Source organism: Oryzias latipes, chromosome 17, assembly GCF_053564925.1.
Source record: "Oryzias latipes strain Hd-rR chromosome 17, Olatipes_Hd-rR_3.1".
In the NCBI taxonomy this organism is placed as follows: Eukaryota; Metazoa; Chordata; class Actinopteri; order Beloniformes; family Adrianichthyidae; genus Oryzias; species Oryzias latipes.
In genome coordinates, this window is record NC_136253.1 from 32,965,524 (window position 1) to 32,982,223 (window position 16,700).

The window sequence follows — 16,700 nt, forward strand, 5'->3', positions numbered from 1 at the left end:
CTTCAACCATTTTGACCATCTGTCCAATTGGGCTCCATGAATGGAATGAACTTAGCTGGAAGTAAGCTGGTCCTGCAGGGAAAAACCTGCTGCAGTTACCTTTACATCCATACAAGCATGAAAAAATTAACCTGTTTGATCCTGCAAGACACAAATTATATTTGTATTTTACTGTTGCAATTCTTTTCTTTGGAAATGAAGTCTGCAGTCGACACAAATTATAGGTCTTGTCCTGTGAAACCCACTTTACAAAGTGCAAAGTTAAATGATTGCCATCACACTGTAATGGGCCAGTGCTTCTAATGTGCAATGTGACGTTGTTCAACAGTAGATTTCATCAAAGCATTCCAGCCCTGCAGCACTGTACTCTGTAATGTACGCCCACAACATGCAGAAATGTTCCCCAGTGCAGACAGACATACATAGACCACACTAATCGAACACCGTGACCTCTCCAAAACCAGTGCTATGTAAGTATGAATGACACTGAGCTTTTTCCTAGTGCACAGGTCTAACTAAATAAAAAAATTGTAACTGTACAATTCAGTTTAAAAATGGATTTAATGTTTCAGCAATGCAATTGAATTAAAATTTACTTTATTAAAATAACAATTGTTAAAGTTTTATTTCAGCTTAGAAGAGAAAGAATACACAAATGATTACAAATTTCTAAAATATTTGATTTATCCCACCATTATTCAGTGACACCGGTCACCAGCAGATGAAACGTAGCTTTGTTTCAAACTGGATGAAGGGTTCAGTAGTTGAAAGAACAGTGTGCAACACTGCCCCCGTGAGGTCAAATGTGGAAGTGAGGCAGCTTCCCCCAATCTCACTCTGAGGTCAAATTATGAGAATTATCGAACACACGCGGATCTTTGGCTCATTGTCGCAACTTTATAGCACGTGTTAAGACGGTATGATAAAGTTTTATTCAAAAACATGTTTCAAACAGCAGCACAATTTGGTGGTTTTAGGGCAAAAAAACACATCAGTGTAATTTCTAAATCCCTTGTTAGAAAACTAACAAAGATGTATTCCTCAAAAGATAGAAACAAATGCGAACTACATTTTTAACATTTATTCTGAACTTTATGTATTAAAAATACAATTTAAAATTGATCATTATCTGTAAGCAAAAAAAAAAGCTTTAAAAAGTTCACAATGACGTTTTTTTTCAAATATGATTTTTTTTTAAACACATGAATTAAAGAAAGTGAAAAATTACAAATGTGGAGATTGGCAAACCTGTACAAATGTGGTATTTACGTCGCCCTAAGTATTAATTTTAGGAAACCGTCTAAAGTTGTCATCAATTATGTATGTAAATATTTAATAAATGTTTTTTCCGTTTGCATTATATATTGTATTTATGTCTACATTTTATTTTGTAATTTTTGTAAAATAATTTTTAAAAAAATAACGGGAGGGAGCGGTCAGAAAGACCGGAAGTACTTCTAGGTGCACTTCCTGTTGCAGCAGTAAAGATGTCTCCGTCCTTGTTTAATTTTGTCGATGTTAAAGACAAATTTACGGTGAGAGTTTGCAGGATGAGTTTTAATCATTAGGCATGCAAACACATAAATATATATACGGTGGATGTGATCAGAACGGTGATAACTTAAGTAGTTTTTTTAAATTAATTTTCTGTTTTGTTTTTCTACATTAGCTGTTAGCATAATGCTAACGTATTGAAAAGAGAGACGTTTTCTTTCGTATTATTCTCACATTTTCGTCCTCAGGTTGCTGCCAGACACGCCCTAACGGGTAAAACCTGCAAACCTTTGGTCACATCGTTTAACCAGATCCCTGGGAAGTAAGTCTACATCACTTCGACTTGTTATCAATTGTAATTTTTACCTATAACGAATCATTGACGTGTGTTTCAGTGAAACGGAAAAGAAAACAACTCTTGATCAGGCTTTGAGGGGCGTTCTTGGAGATCAGATTGTAAGCTGTTTCTTTAAAATTATCCAATGTTCTGCATTTGTACGCAAAGCTTAAAGGCTGATCGTTTCTTCTGTAGGTTGAGCAGAAGGCCAGCTGTGATGACTACCTGTCTCTCATCTACTTGAGCATCGATGCGGTCACAGAAGGTGTGATGCTAATGCAGAAAGTTGAACCGTGTCTTTTATTTAAATACAAATGAACAGGCCCTTTTTTTTTTAGCTGTTATTATTTTGACTTTAATATCTTGTTCATGTTTATATAGCAGAAATAGTCCATTTTAGCCACTCTTGTTTCGGAACTGTTGTGTTTCCGGGACGTTTACGGTACTCTATTTCAAAAGAAGTTAGTCTTAAAATCAAAACAGTGTAAAGTCTCGTCTTCAACCTTTTTTCTTCGGTGTTTTCTTGTTTTTGCAGGAATCTGCTCCGCTACAACGCCCTTCGTCCTGCTGGGAGACGTACTAGACTGCCTTCCACTCGATCTGTGCGACAAAATATTCTCTTTTGTCGAAGAGAACGTCTCCACTTGGAAATCTGTAAATAACTTACCCCCCCAAATGTGAAATATTGGTCTATCTGTCATGTAATATTAAATAGTATTTTTCCTTTTTTCCAGAACTCCTTCTACAGTGCAGGAAAAAACTATTTATTGAGGATGTGTAACGGTAAAATCTCCTCCATGTCTAATGTTATTCATCATTTCAAATTTGAGCAGTGAGTGACGAACTTTTCGGACCCTTTAGATCTTTTGAGGAGACTCTCCAAATCTCAGAACACGGTATTCTGCGGGCGAATCCAGCTGTTTCTTGCGCGCCTCTTCCCTCTGTCAGAAAAGTCAGGTGAGGACCCCAGCAGGGGGTTTGTTGTTCAGTTGTTGGGTGTTGACATCAAAGATGACATCTTAGATTGGAATTTTTTGTTTGTTTGTTTTTTTTCCCATCTAGGTCTTAACCTGCAGAGCCAGTTTAATTTGGAAAATGTAACAGTCTTCAACAAAAATGAACTAGAAAGCACTCTTGGCCAAAAGGTGGATTTTCTATACCTGAGGATTGATTCCAACAGTTTGGGTTGACTGATGACGGTTTTTTTTTCATGTTTTTCCAGAGCACAAATGAAAAGGAAGAAGGCATGGAGGTGGAAGAAGGAGAAATGGGGGAGGAGGATGCTCCTGCTCAGAGGTTTGTAGTAAAATGTTACCGATCCTCGTACAAACTTCTGATTTGCTCTTGACACCAAATGCTCCTCGGATTGAAAAGCTGTTCATCAAAATGTCGATTTCAGCTCCATTCCCATTGATTACAACTTGTACCGAAAGTTTTGGACGCTGCAGGACTACTTCAGGAATCCTGTGCAGTGCTATGACAAGTTTCTGTGGATGACGTTCCTGAAGGTAAAGTTCCTGAACTTCAGACGTATGCATGTGGCGAACCATAGCTAACCTCCTGGTCAGTTCTCAGATGAGACTCTAGCTGTGTTCAAGAGCTACAAGCTGGACGACATGCAGGCCTCCAAGAGGAAGCTGGATGAGCTGAGAGGATCTGATGGAGAACATGTTTACTTTGCCAAATTCCTCACCAGTGAGAAGGTGGGAAACTTTGTCTTTTATCAGCATACGTTTCTGTTAGAAGTCATTTTTAAAAGTATTAGATGTTTGTGGGGTCATGGGTCTGTTACCAGAGGGGGGAAAGGGTGGGCTTGTCTATGTTTTTAAGCCGCATAATGCAGGAGAAGCACTTTTCATGAGTAAATTGTGATCTGGATCTGACTGCTGACTGTTGTTCCTCTCCTCCTTCTTTCAGCTGATGGACTTGCAGCTCAGCGACAGTAATTTCAGACGCCACATCCTGCTGCAGTACCTCATCCTCTTCCAGTACCTGAAGGGCCAGGTCAAATTCAAAAGGTTCAACCTGAGCACAAATGTAACTCGACGTTGAAAAATCTGCATCGTCATGTTGGGGAAATAGAATCCTTTTTCATCTTTATCCTGCAGCTCCAGCTGTGTCCTTAATGACGACCAGACCACCTGGATCGAAGAGACGACTAAACTGGTTTATCAGGTCAGTTGAGGAGGAAAAATGGGGAAATCTTTTTATATTTATGAACTTTATAATTTATAGTTTTGAATGTAAACTGTTGAGGTCTTGAAAAGTCAAAGAAAAGGGGATGATGGAAGCCTTTTCTTTGGTTTTGTAGCTGCTGAAAGAAATCCCTCCTGATGGAGACAAGTTTGCCAGCATGGTGGAAGTGAGTCCACATCATATCCAACCGGTCAAGGTTTTGGGTCTCTGTACATTATTCTAACTTATATTTGTGTTTCAACAGCACATCCTCGACACAGAGGAGAACTGGAATAGCTGGAAAAATGAAGGATGTCCAAGTTTTGTCAAAGAAAGGTAGAGCTGGAAAATACACCAGATTCCACTCTTTAACGCTCCGTTAGGCGTTTCCGTTGTATGAAAGTCGACGCTCGCTTGGCCAAATGACGAGCTGTCCCGACGGCTTCTCCTTCCGCTACAGAACAGTCGACGACAAACCAAAGAGACCGACCAGGAAAAGACAAGCTCCAGAGGACTTCCTTGGAAAAGGGCCAGACCGCAAGATCTTCATGGGAAAGTAAGTCTGACTGATCCACCTGACAGCAGTTTTAGCTCTGCACATCTTTGGAGACTGAAAAGCAGCTCTTTAATCGTGTGTGGAAGTGTCTTTTTTTCTCATCACAGCCCACTCCTCTTCTTTCAGCGACGAGTTGACCCGATTGTGGAACCTGAACTCGGACAATATGGAGGCGTGTAAATCAGACAGCAGGTCAGCTTTTCTCATGACGCCAGTTTCTCGTTTTTGTGGCTTCTTTGAAACCAATTTTTAATGTCTTGTTCTTTTTGTTCCCCAGAGAGTTTATGCCGTCACTGGATGAGTTCTTTGCCGAAGCGATCGAACAGGCCGACCCGGTCAACATGGTGGAGGACGAGTACAAGTCAGTTATCTTTTAGGGATTTCTGAAGATTAGCTACAAAAACTAACCCACACGTGTTTCTGAATCCTTTATTCTAACCTTCTGTTTCCCCAAAACATTCCAGGGTGGTGCGTAACCCAAACTACGGCTGGCGAGCTCTGAGGCTCCTCTCCAGAAGAAGTCCACACTTTTTTCAGCCGACCAATCAGAAGTTCAAGAGTCTGGCAGACTACCTGGACAGCATGGTTAGCAAATTAGCCAAAGAACTGCCGGTGAGGGAACGTTATTCCTTCAAATGTGTGACTCGCTCCTCAGGATGAGAAGCTCATCTCAGATTTCTGCTTTTCTGACGTAGAAGGACATCCCCTCTGAAGAAATCAAGACGGGAGAAGAAGACGACGACGACAATGGAGACAACCTCCTCAAAGAGAGCAATGACAGTAAGTTTGCTAATGTTTCTATTCTAATGAAGAAGCTATTCCCTGCATTTGGACTTTCTAGCAATCAGGGGAATCCTTGAAAACCTTTGCTTCTTTCTGCCATGCAGAAGCTCGGTGGTTTGATACCCGGTCGCCGGCATTTTTCACAAAAACATCTTTATTCTTATTGTGCGGTTTTCACTTTATTTGTGGTCAACTTTGAGTCCTTTTGCCAATTATTACCCTTTAAGTTTCATTTTCATTCAGCAATGTAGTATTTAACTCTGCATTTTCTTCTGGCAGTGCAGCTCCTTCTAGTTTCCATTTCAACCTTTTTGTTTTCCAGGTCCGAGCATCCAGAGCAAAGCGGTGACGAACCAGCAGATGGACGACATCGCCGCCAAACTGGGAGCTCGGTGGAAGATGCTGGCCTCGCATTTGGAGATGAAGGCAGCAGAGCTGAGAGAAATCGAAACGGACAGCGAAGACGTGGAAATGCAGGCTAAGCTGCTGCTGGTGGCCTGGCAGGACCGAGAGGGAACCCAAGCTACAGTGGAGAGCCTGGTCACGGCTCTGAACGCCGCAGGCTTCTCCCAAATTGCAGACATCCTCAGTGAGGCCTAAAATATCAATGAGTCTGTTTTTCATACATAAACTTTTCTATGTAGTCTAGGTTCATCTTTTTCACTATAGAGATCCCAATAAATGATTTCCTTATTAAAAAAAAAAAGTTTTGGTTTTTATTTTGTTAAACGTTCTCAAAAAACCTCTGAACCTGAAAACCAGCAAAAATTCTAAAAATTCACTAAAAACAATTTGGGTTTTAGTCTGAAGCTTTTATTCAAATGCACTCAGTTCACCACAAGGGCAACCTGCTTCAACCCCCCCCATTGGAGAAAAAAAAAGCATGAATGACAATTTGGCAGACAGAACCGCATTTATCAAAACTTTTAAGAACCACAAGAAGTTCTCTGAAGAACCCAGAGGTCCTGCAGGAGAACAGGATTTAGTACACAAACGCTTTTCGGTTATAAATCTGCCAGAAAGCGCTCCAAGCAAGGATTTTTATACAAGTTGATTAAATGACTAAAGAGAAATATTTTGCTCTCATATGACCACCTTATGAAAGGCTTAAAATATACAACGTGTATAAAACATGTACTGAAACTGCAAAGCGACATTTAAAACCTTAAGGATCCAGTCCAGTGATTGCCGCTCACATCTTTCCCAAAGCCCAATGATACAGTTGAAGGTTTTTTCCTTTTTACAAGCATCCAAAATAAAAGAATTAAGGTCATCAAATCTTCAAAGACACAAATTTATTGCACATGTATGCAGACAGTGCTTTGAAATGGCAATTTGTATGTGTGAACAATGGTCATAGAAATCTACTGCTCCTCCTCCAGTATTTCCAGCCGGCGAGGCCCGTACAGTAGAACGTAGGCTATATGCCAGTCTCCGCCCCCTGACAGCCGCAGGATGTCCTCGGGAGCGACCACGCTCACCTTGTCGTCGTCGAACTTCACCCACTCATCTGTTAAGGAAGGGAAACATTTCCTGAGCGTTGCTGAAAGCGGCAGAACGCCAAGCGCTGAAGGGCAAAACTGGTTACCGTCTTTCCTCTTGACCCACGCCACGTAGTGACCCGACGAGCTGGAGCGGCCCTGATGCGTCAACACGGCCTGCAGGTCGTAGTAGCCGCTGTTGTTGGAGCCGATATCTACATTAAAAAAAAAAAAAAAGGGGTCGTCATACATCAATGTCGCTCGCGGTCTGTGTACCACGTTGTCAGTGTGCGACTTTGTAGTTCTTAACCTTTGTGCTATCTTGTGGGGTCAAAATGACCCCACCCTTATATTGATGTGTTCTCCCTACCGTGACAAAGGTGGATAAAGGTGGAAAGATTTCATGTAATCCATGGACACCAGTGAAGATCACAAATCATTGAAGAAAAAAGGTTCAGAGCACTGTCATGTAGGGTCCAGATGACCCCACTCAGTGGGGTCATCTGGACCCCACTAAATAGCACAAACAGAACTAACGCCAACACGCCCACAGCGTCTCAGCTATTATCTATTATTTTAGGTTTTCTAAAGCCCAGCGAGGCGTTCGTCGTCATCGTATCGGACAGTAAACTGTGGAATAAAGCGTGTAAACATATATATATCAGTATTAATAAGTTTGTGGTTTATTTTTTTGGATTGCTCAGAAAAGTGTTGCTACTGTTTTTATGTGTTGAAGGACTGTAGTTTTTTTTTTCTCTAACGGTTTGAAGTTGGGGGGAAAAAACCTTGTTGGTGTAAAAGTCAGGAGTCTGTTTTGTTAGGAAAACTTCATAAAGCCACTTTTTCAGTTGTAATTTGATCTTTTACTACGCCAGAATGACAAGATTTTAAATGAAAATACCTTGAAATGAGACATTTTACAGCATAGATTGTGAAAACTAACCCCATGCCAGTCCTACTAACTCCAGCTGTCTTCCTTTCTAACTTACCATCTGGGAATGAGAAAGGATCGTATTTCGTCTCTTTTGATGCATCTGGTTTCTTCAATACCTAAAAAGAAAGACACGCGACTGGTTACGGTTTTATAAACTTAAAGCTGCAGGATGCAGAAAACAGACACCCCCTCCAATAAAACAGTGTTTTAACATGTTCTTGTAGCATTTTCTGATGATGAAGGACACGTATGAAGAAAATTAAGTTTAAAATTGCATTTCTAAGCGTTTCTTTCTTCAAATGGTTGTGAATCGGGAGCAGATGAAACAAGTGCCGTTTGTAAAAGAGCGTATTTGTGATGTAGAAAATGTGGGCGGGCCACAAGCTTCCTGCTCTGCTCTGGTGTGATGCATCACTTTGTTGACAACGTGATGCATCCAAAGCTTAATCTGAATTCATTCCCCGCCCCTTAACTGCTCCAATTGTAGGGGAATTTGGCGTAGCGGTGTCAGGACTTTTTTAAAGCGACTGATGGCTGGGTGAGGAGAAACGCATTTCTTCACATGGGTTTTCTTTTGAAGCACAGTAGATGACATTTAAATCCAAGTATTGACCTTTTGTTTTAGCATAAAACCAACGTGAGCGCTGGCAGCTACGTAGATGACCGGCGACTATTGATGATGTCATCAAGTGGTAGTAACGTCATCCCTCTACGGTTGGACGGCTACATGTAGAAGGAGGGAGGAAAAGAATCTGGATTCGGACGAGGAAAATCCGGCATCTGGCTCAAAACTATACGGCTGGATGGCTGCGATAGTGCTCGCCATTTCTGTGGCATAGGTTATGTTAGGGAGAGCGTGTATTAGAAATGGGTGATGGGAACTGGGGGGCACAGCTCAGAGGGGAATTTCTGATGAAGCGGCGCTCTGCAGAAACTATGTCCCTGAGAATGACACAGGTTTTTTGGTTTTCGGCATCATTGTCATCAAACGTGGGCTGGACAGCTTTTGTAGAGAGGAAGGGGGCGGGTGTTTCGGTCAAAGCTGTTACCTTCTGCTGCTGCTTCTCCAGCTTCTTGTCTTCAACCTCTTTGAACTTTGACCTGATGGGCAGCATCTTCTCCTGGAGCTCCGTGGTGCACAGCTCATAAACGTCCAGCATGAGTGGGAACTTGACGTCCTTTAAACACATTTGTTTATACCACAGTCTGGGTAAATACATGATTCTGATTGGCTGCAGCGTTTCCATTAAAAAGTCATCGTGGTCAAACATCTTGAATATTCTGTATTCTTGTGCCGGCCTAAACGTGGTGTTTATGAATCATATTTATAAACACCACGTTTATAAATAAATATAATAAATTTATATGAATTTCATATTTATATGAATCATATTTATATGATTCATATAAATATGAATCATATTTATAAATCATTATAATAAGCAAGATCAAACACAAACCTTTAGAACTTTAGCATTCACAGACTCCTTCTCCTTGTAGAAAAATCGGACCATCTGAACAGTCAAGTAGGCAGGAAGGCGACTAAGTTTTGACTGTTTAGAGAAAAATATAAAACCTCCAGAGGGTTAAACCTTTAAACAGACGCGAGTAGAAATAAGAAGGAAAAGAAGTCGCGTTCAGGTTTACTCACAGATTTTATGTACAGGGCGTTTCTGTCCAACGATGGAGACATTTTTGTGATCTCCTCCTGCAGCCTCTGGTGAGCAGAAACCAAAGATATTTGTTAAGGGGGAGTTTGAAGCTGCAGTGAGACTTTTTCTCAGCTTCTTCAGAGAGGATTTCTACCAGAAGATGGTCTGTTGCTGAGTTACTGTGTTATAAAGACGATTTTCGTCTTCTTCAAACTATCAGCTACAGAGGAAAACGTAAAGCAGGACCAGCCTTCTTCACTGGTTTCTTCAACCTCTGTCAGCCCTAACAGCTGTCTGCAGATGTGGCTAACCTCCCCAGGGAACACAAACAGAAGGTGTGGACCAGTTCACTGCAAACGTTGAACAACTTTAGCTCCTGGAGACGTTCAGGCTCATTGTTTCATCTAAAAGCAGCACTACTGGCATCATTGCAGTAGAGGATTTTGGTTCCGTTTTTTTCTTCGGGTACCCGTTTGTTTTTGTTCCTTTCCTGGGTGGAAAGTGTTTTTTTTTTGTCCTTAGGGGGGTTAAGGGAGCAGCGCTTCTGACGGGCGGGGCGGCCGCTTTAGACTTTTTATGACACCCCCCCCCAAAGGTCATAATGATTTTCTAAAGCAGTTAAACTCTATGATCAACCGTCACCCACTTTCAGCTGACCCACTAACTTCCTGTTCTGATATCTAGATAACCTTATGGCTTATGGCTCACCCATTTGAAATAGAACAAAAACACATGTGAGCAACATGTTTGAGTGAAGGGGAAGTGATTTCAGGAGTTCCAACACGTTTGAGCAAAAAATAAATAAATAAAAACTGAAAAATGTCCCTGATACATACCAGCCTTAATCCCGTTGCAAGGTATTTGACCTCTTGGTTGATGAAGCAGCTGAGCTGCAGCTGACTCTCCTTGCCCTTGATTGGTTCTTCCTCCTCAGACTCTGTGCATTTCATACTAAACAAAAGGGTTAAGGGAAAAAAAAAAGAAAAAAAATCAAAACAATGGAGAGAACCCAAAGCCCCTCAAAGCACCCAGAACAGACAGGATACCTAGTTTCGTATTCTACTCCAAAATACTGGTCAATAAAGTTCTTCTTTGACGAGGCAGCAGCAGCTCCGGTCTCAGACTCAGTCTAGAGAGCAACCAAAGATCATTGAGAGTCACCTCAAGTATAGAATTCCTTCACTTCAAAACAAAAGCCAACCTCCATGGCAGCTTCTGGTTCAAGCGGTTCCAGTTTCTGTTGAAGGACTCTCATCATCTGCAGCCAGCACTCGTTGGCGTCCTAAAAGAAACGTGGGAACGAGAGCAACAGATGACGTTTAAGGAGCTGTAAAGAGGCTTTGTGTTCGAGTAAAATCAAAGTAATTACAAAAAGACAGAGTTGGTCACCTGCTGAAGATACTGCCCCTGGTCTCCCTTCTCAGCAAACTGTGGAAAGGCCATGTGAAGGAACTGCAGCAGAATAATGGGGGGGAGGCTGGACGAAGTCTTGTCCATAGTTTCATATAAATCACGAAGCGCTTTTAATGAGAGAATAAAAGAAAACGGTGTTTTACACACACAAACATTTGGTGCAGTGACGTGAGCTGACTGAAGGCCCCTCCCACCTGCTGTGATGTACTGCGACGGCGCGTTTGCTCCTGAAGATCGCAGAGCACCCGAATACCTGAAACGCAGAGACGGATGAGACCAAGCAGACCGACATGTGCAGCATTTGAAGGAGAAGGACGTACCTTCTCAGGGCAGTTTTGAGCTCTGGAACAGAGCGCAGACATTGCACGGTGGCGTTCATGTAGCAGGTGTTGCCCAGGTTTGTCAGCCCACACGGCAGCTCCATCTGAACAGAAAGGCACATTTAGCACTTTACACGTCTGAGCTTTTCTATAGTCACAGAGACAATAATTACCACAGAATATCAGGGGCACTATAAAGCAAAAAAAAACCAATAACATGTAATTACAAGAACAAATGTGGTCAGAATTTTACAAAGAAAAAGCCATGCTTTTTCCAAAACTATAGGCTAGTTGGTTGTGTAGGCCTTTAGATTAAAAGCAGACTAAGTCCATCCTTTTATGATGAAGCCATAAGTTTATCATGGGAATGCATGTGCCATGATGCATCTCTGCTGCCTTGTGGGTCAAGAATCTCTTTCTGAAGAGGCCCAGTTCCCTGAAAAGTCTTTTCAATGATCTCATACTTAGAATAAGGCCACTAAAAGGGTTAGCGTTTCCTTGTTAGTGTAACCTATGCTGAATGAAGGACGATGCGCTCTAAGAAACACGATGTTGGTTCTTATTTTGTTGTTGTTTATATTTTTCTTAGTAAATAGACTTTTGCCTCATACATTTATGACTTAAATCTTGCAACTTTTATACTTTCTCCATAGAAAGCTGGAATAGTGACGCGTCCTCACCGCTGAGGCCAGCTGCTCCTCAGTCATGTCCTCCACAAACATGGGCCGGACAGCCGGTTCCTCCGGCAGAGCTTCTGCCGACCCCATCATCAGCAGAGTCATTCCCTACAAACACAACGCAAACGAAAATCAACACAAACGGGTCCGAATTTTACCAAGTGCAGCGGTCTACAACTGCTCATACTCACATTTTTCAGCTTAATGTTACCCCACTCATCATCCTGGAAAGAGATCAAGAAAAGAAATACTTGAATTCAAAGTCGCAAACTTTCATTATTGAGTCAACATTGTTTGAAATACGCAGAAAGGTGTTTTAAGGGTCATATGGACTACGTTTTTACGCCATTCATCTGTTTAACAAGCGTTCCCAGCGGTTTTTTAAGTATGATGCTGCACGTTAAAAAAAACAACTGAAAGCCTTCTTACCTTTAGAGTGCCTCCTTTCACCATGACCTTCTGCCGGTCTGGTTGAACTCCTGTCAGAGCGAAAAGCTGAGCCTTGAAAACCATGGGTGGCTCCTCTGTGTTCAGCTCCACTGCATCGAACTTCTCTTTGCCCCATTTAACGTTTACTGAAAGAGAAAGCGCCTCTCCACATTAAGCCTTGTAACTCCAGGCCGTATCACATTGCAGCAAAGTATGACACAGCATTTCTGCAGCAACCCTGAAGAGGTTTGACAGCCAGCAGAAGAAATTTTTAACACCTTCAAAGTGTAGAAGTTACCTTTTTTTATGTATATAAAGCAGAGGACATGGTTGGTTTGAAAACAACTTCTATAAAAGTTCTTCAAAACGAGTAAACAAAAGTGATGAAAGACGAAAAACAAGAGGCTATAGCTCAAACTATAAATCATATATAATGGCTATAACATAAGTCAATTGATCATTAATAGAAATGATTGATTAGAATTAGCTTGTTGACAAAAAAATAACATGTAGGAACACGAATGTCAGGAAAGAAACCACATGATGATCAGCCCAAACATATGAGCGAAACAGCTCAGCTTTGTTTAGCTTTCTTTGCTAAATATTAGTAAATAAACGTGAATCCGTAACGGTCGAACAAACAACCGCAGGTGCTGACTGACATTTTGAACAAAATGTACAGATAAAAATCTAAGCTATGGGAAAACCAGCGATGATCATTTCAACGCAATGCTGACAAACTTAAATGTCAAGCTAACCAAACTAGCCAAACAGCTAGCAACAGTAGCTGCTGACTCGCTCGTGCCAGGCACAAGATAAAACAAAACTATAAATAAACACTCTTTAAAGGTGTCTTTAAACTTGGTGAATATATCTGTGACATAACAATGTTTCCAGGAACAAATATTCCCGATTGATTAAGACATTAAAGAAGTAGCAGGCTTCGACTAGTGTTAGCATGCTAACTGCAAATCATGCTAAAAAAAAAAAAAAAAAAAAAAAAAAGCTAGGCTATGTAATATTCGCTGGCGCACTAACGCGCACGTGTAAGGTTTTAGCTTTTCTTTAGAGGCAGGTAACGTGTAACGTTAAGTTTGTTTCATACCCGTGAACACCGGCATGGTTGTTAAGCTTTCACTTCCTTGGTCCTGAGTTTCTTTGGGGTTTTTTTCTTTCCTGTTTCAGTTCACCAGGGAGCAAATCAAGAGTTGGTGGCTCGTTGTGGGTCTGAACTTCATTCAAACAGGATGACGCTGCAACAACACGCTGGAGAGTCATCAATGAGCTCCGGATCGACTAGTCGACCTGCTGCACCACAGACAGTGCATCCAAATCTCCCAGAATGCATCTGGCTGAATCATATTCAGTAGTGTGTTCGCAACCAAATCCTTCTCCTTTGGTTCTGAATGTTGAAAATTTGTCTTGCGGACAAAAAATGACCAACTAATTGCAAAAAAATGTTTAGACCCACTATAATAGAATTTTTGAGTATTTCTTTATTAAAACCGTTGTGAATCAGGAACAGACAAACAAAAGAAGCAGAAATATAACTTCATAATTAAATCAGATCAGCTGACACATCTGACCACCCAAATCTTGTTGGAGAGGGACATGTTCTTGGTGGCAGATGAGATTTTTTGTTGTTGTTTTTTAAGTAGTGACATTACAAAAGTAGCCAGAAACAAAAAATGATTACTAAAATAAAATAAACTATCTATATCCAACTGTGAGGATTTCTCAAACTGGAGACAATAGTTTTTGAAACTTTATTTGGGAAACAGCAAATTCAGTGTTATTGCATAGATTAATTGTTGATAAAGTACAACATATTAGATCTTCTGTACATAATTTCAAAAGGTATTTTGAAAGTTTTGTTTTGTACCTTTAAAATGACACACTCTTATTATCTGTACTTTGTAATAAAGGCAGAATGATGATTCCTTCATGGTGGACCATGTCTGTTTTTGCTCGTATCATATAATAGGAGCAAAAACAGAAATGTATACATTTAACCCAAGACTTGGGGGTAAAAAAATAACTCAGAGGTTGGTTAATTTGACTTTTTGAAATTTTTTAATTTGTGGGTTAAAATAACCCATCAAATAGTGCCCTTTTAACCCCCGGAGTTGGGTTAAAAATAACCCAACTTGGGTTTTTTGAGTGTGTGCATGTGTGGGTTAAACGAATCAACCAATGATAACAGCTAAACAGTTGTTTTTGTCGACTCTTGCTGGCATCTCCTCCAGTAAAGATCCTTCCATGGTCGACTGATCTGGATGGAGTCCACTGGAAAAGCTGATGCATCACAAAACGCAAAAAAAGAAGAGATGTGACTGTCGTCAGGTGAATTCTAAAAATATCAAAACCCAGAAAAAGGTATTTGCAGCACCTTACACAGTCATTAGCTAATGTTTTTCACTTTTCCAGCAAATTTAAATTTTAATCCGTCTCAAGATTCATTAGTTTATCATTTTTCCTGAATTGGTGATTTCTTTTCTAATATAGCTTTAGCTGGTTTATTCATTCTTTTATGGTTCTAGGGAAAGATTTCAGTTTAAAATCAGGGAACAATGAAGTGAAAACGTGGATTAAAGCCAGAAATCTGACGAAGGTTTTTTTATTTCTATTTACACATATGCCCATCCAGAGGGAGTAATGATTGAGGCAGGAGACTTTAATAATGTAGATCTTAAAACAGCACTGCCAAAGCTCCACAAATATTTAGACTTCCCCACAAGAGACGGCAATATTCTGGACCAGATTTACACAAAACATCAAGGGCGCCTACAAAGCTGCAGCAGCCCCCCACCTATAGGTCTATCAGACCACATCTCTTTGCTACTGACCCCATTCTGCAGACCAGTGGCGTGCAGAAGCAGACCCACCATAAACACTGTACAGGTGTGGAGTGAGGAGGCCACCGCATCTGTTTTGAAGTCACGGACTGGGATGTGTTTGCTGAGGGATGTGACCTGGAGGACTACACGGCTGCTGTACTGGATCACATCAAGTTCTGTGCAGTGGAAACGGTACCCAAAATGACCGTCAGAACATTGCCCAATCAGAAGCCCTGGTTTAATGGAACAGTTCGGGCACGGCTGAAGGCCAGGAACACCGCCTACAGGACAGGAAACCAGCCGGAATACAGGGCAACCCGGAGGAATCTGACAAAAGGAATTAAGGAAGCCAAAAACAACTACAGACAACGGATAGAGGGATACTTTAGGAACCATGACTCTGGCAGCATCTGGAGAGGAATCAGGACTCTGACTACACCACACAGGACAGTCAGGACAAACATCTCCCAGACACACTGAACCTCTTCTTTCTTTGCTTTCACAAGCAGCAGGGAAGACCCAGCCTGCTAGCAGGATGCAGCCAGAGTGGGAGCCAACACTCACGCTTGAGCAGCACCAGGTGAGATCCACCCTGAAAAGGATCAACACCGCAAAAGCAGCTGGACCGGATGGGGTGACAGGCTGTCTATTGAAGTCCTGCGCTGACCAGCCGGCTGGCGTGTTCAGTAACATTTTCAACCTCTCCTTACATCTGTCCACAGTCCTGCTGTCACAACACTCAACGACTACCGTCCAGATGCCCTCACCCCGGTGTTAATGAAATATCAAAGATAACATCCCCGCAAACCTTGACAAACATCAGTTTGCTTACCGGGCAAATAGATCTGCAGAGGACGCCATTTCCACCACACTTCACACAGCCCTGACAGCCAAACACCTACTGTACGTCAGGACGCTCTTTGTGGACTTCAGCAGCGTATTCAACACTGTGATCCCCCACAAACTGGTCCACAAACTCTCCAATCTCGGCCTCTCATCCACGCTCTGTTCATGGATTATGGACCTCCTGACCATCAGGCCTCAGAATGTCAGGATGGGGAGCCTGACATCTGACACCATAATCCTGAGCGCAGGCACACCACAGGGCTGTGTGCTCAGTCCAGCCCTCTTCACACTCTTCACTTAGGACTGTGCTCCCATCCACTCTTCCAACACCATAGTGAAATTTGCGGATGACACTACAGTGGTGGCCTCATTACTGACAATAACGACACCTGGTACAGACAGGAGATCCAACACTTGGAGGAGTGGTGTTCAGCCAAAGATCTGGTCCTCAATCCCACAAAACCAAGGTGGTCATTATAGATTTCAGGAGAACAAAACGACCCCCACTCCACATCAGAGGTGAGGAGGTGGAACAGACCAACTCTGTCAGGTTTCTTGGCATGTACATCTCCAAGAACCTGACATGGACACTGAACACCTCCAAACTGGTGAAGAGGGCCCATCAGAGGATGTTCTTCCTGGCTCTGGGACTTCTCAGACAGTTCCACAGGAGCACCGTGGAGAGCATCCTCTGCCAGGGCTGTACAGTGAGGTACAGCGGAGGAGAGGCCTGTCCCGGGTAGTGAAGACAGTGCAGAGGATTGTG

At 41.9% G+C, this 16,700-nt stretch overlaps 2 protein-coding genes across 2 annotated transcripts; one reads left to right on the plus strand and one right to left on the minus strand.

The window, feature by feature from the left end:
- Positions 1-1,426: 1,426 nt before the first annotated feature.
- Positions 1,427-6,051, plus strand: thoc1 (THO complex 1). Its single transcript, XM_004079415.5, has 21 exons — positions 1,427-1,535; positions 1,743-1,816; positions 1,890-1,950; positions 2,027-2,096; positions 2,367-2,485; positions 2,566-2,614; positions 2,693-2,788; positions 2,894-2,976; positions 3,054-3,127; positions 3,231-3,339; positions 3,400-3,534; positions 3,749-3,849; positions 3,940-4,006; positions 4,143-4,193; positions 4,272-4,342; positions 4,467-4,562; positions 4,689-4,754; positions 4,840-4,923; positions 5,027-5,174; positions 5,258-5,342; positions 5,668-6,051. The coding sequence occupies exons 1-21, from the start codon at positions 1,488-1,490 to the stop codon at positions 5,943-5,945; spliced, it is 1,965 nt and encodes a 654-aa protein (XP_004079463.1). The 5' UTR covers positions 1,427-1,487; the 3' UTR covers positions 5,946-6,051.
- A 91-nt stretch (positions 6,052-6,142) lies between these two features.
- On the minus strand, positions 6,143-13,607 carry usp14 (ubiquitin specific peptidase 14 (tRNA-guanine transglycosylase)). Its single transcript, XM_004079416.4, has 16 exons — positions 13,357-13,607; positions 12,252-12,397; positions 12,014-12,046; positions 11,826-11,930; positions 11,146-11,249; positions 11,020-11,078; positions 10,802-10,932; positions 10,614-10,694; positions 10,459-10,541; positions 10,249-10,363; positions 9,412-9,477; positions 9,221-9,313; positions 8,810-8,938; positions 7,816-7,876; positions 6,934-7,041; positions 6,143-6,855 (listed from the first exon to the last, which is right to left on the minus strand). Exons 1-16 carry the CDS (start codon positions 13,370-13,372, stop codon positions 6,710-6,712), a joined length of 1,476 nt encoding a protein of 491 aa, XP_004079464.1. The 5' UTR covers positions 13,373-13,607; the 3' UTR covers positions 6,143-6,709.
- Positions 13,608-16,700: the final 3,093 nt, after the last annotated feature.

What these genes read in the sequence shown, in the direction of transcription:
- thoc1 (XM_004079415.5), top strand. Translation starts at nt 1,488, where the DNA reads ATGTCTCCGTCCTTGTTTAATTTTGTCGATGTTAAAGACAAATTTACG. An exon ending in GCGTGTAAATCAGACAGCAG is followed by an intron (nt 4,755 to 4,839) that starts GTCAGCTTTTCT and finishes TTTGTTCCCCAG; the next exon opens with AGAGTTTATGCCGTCACTGG. An exon ending in AATTAGCCAAAGAACTGCCG is followed by an intron (nt 5,175 to 5,257) that starts GTGAGGGAACGT and finishes TTTCTGACGTAG; the next exon opens with AAGGACATCCCCTCTGAAGA.
- usp14 (XM_004079416.4), bottom strand. An exon ending in AGGAGCAGCTGGCCTCAGCG is followed by an intron (nt 11,250 to 11,825) that starts GTGAGGACGCGT and finishes CTTTCTGTTCAG; the next exon opens with ATGGAGCTGCCGTGTGGGCT. An exon ending in AACCAGAAGCTGCCATGGAG is followed by an intron (nt 10,542 to 10,613) that starts GTTGGCTTTTGT and finishes GTTGCTCTCTAG; the next exon opens with ACTGAGTCTGAGACCGGAGC.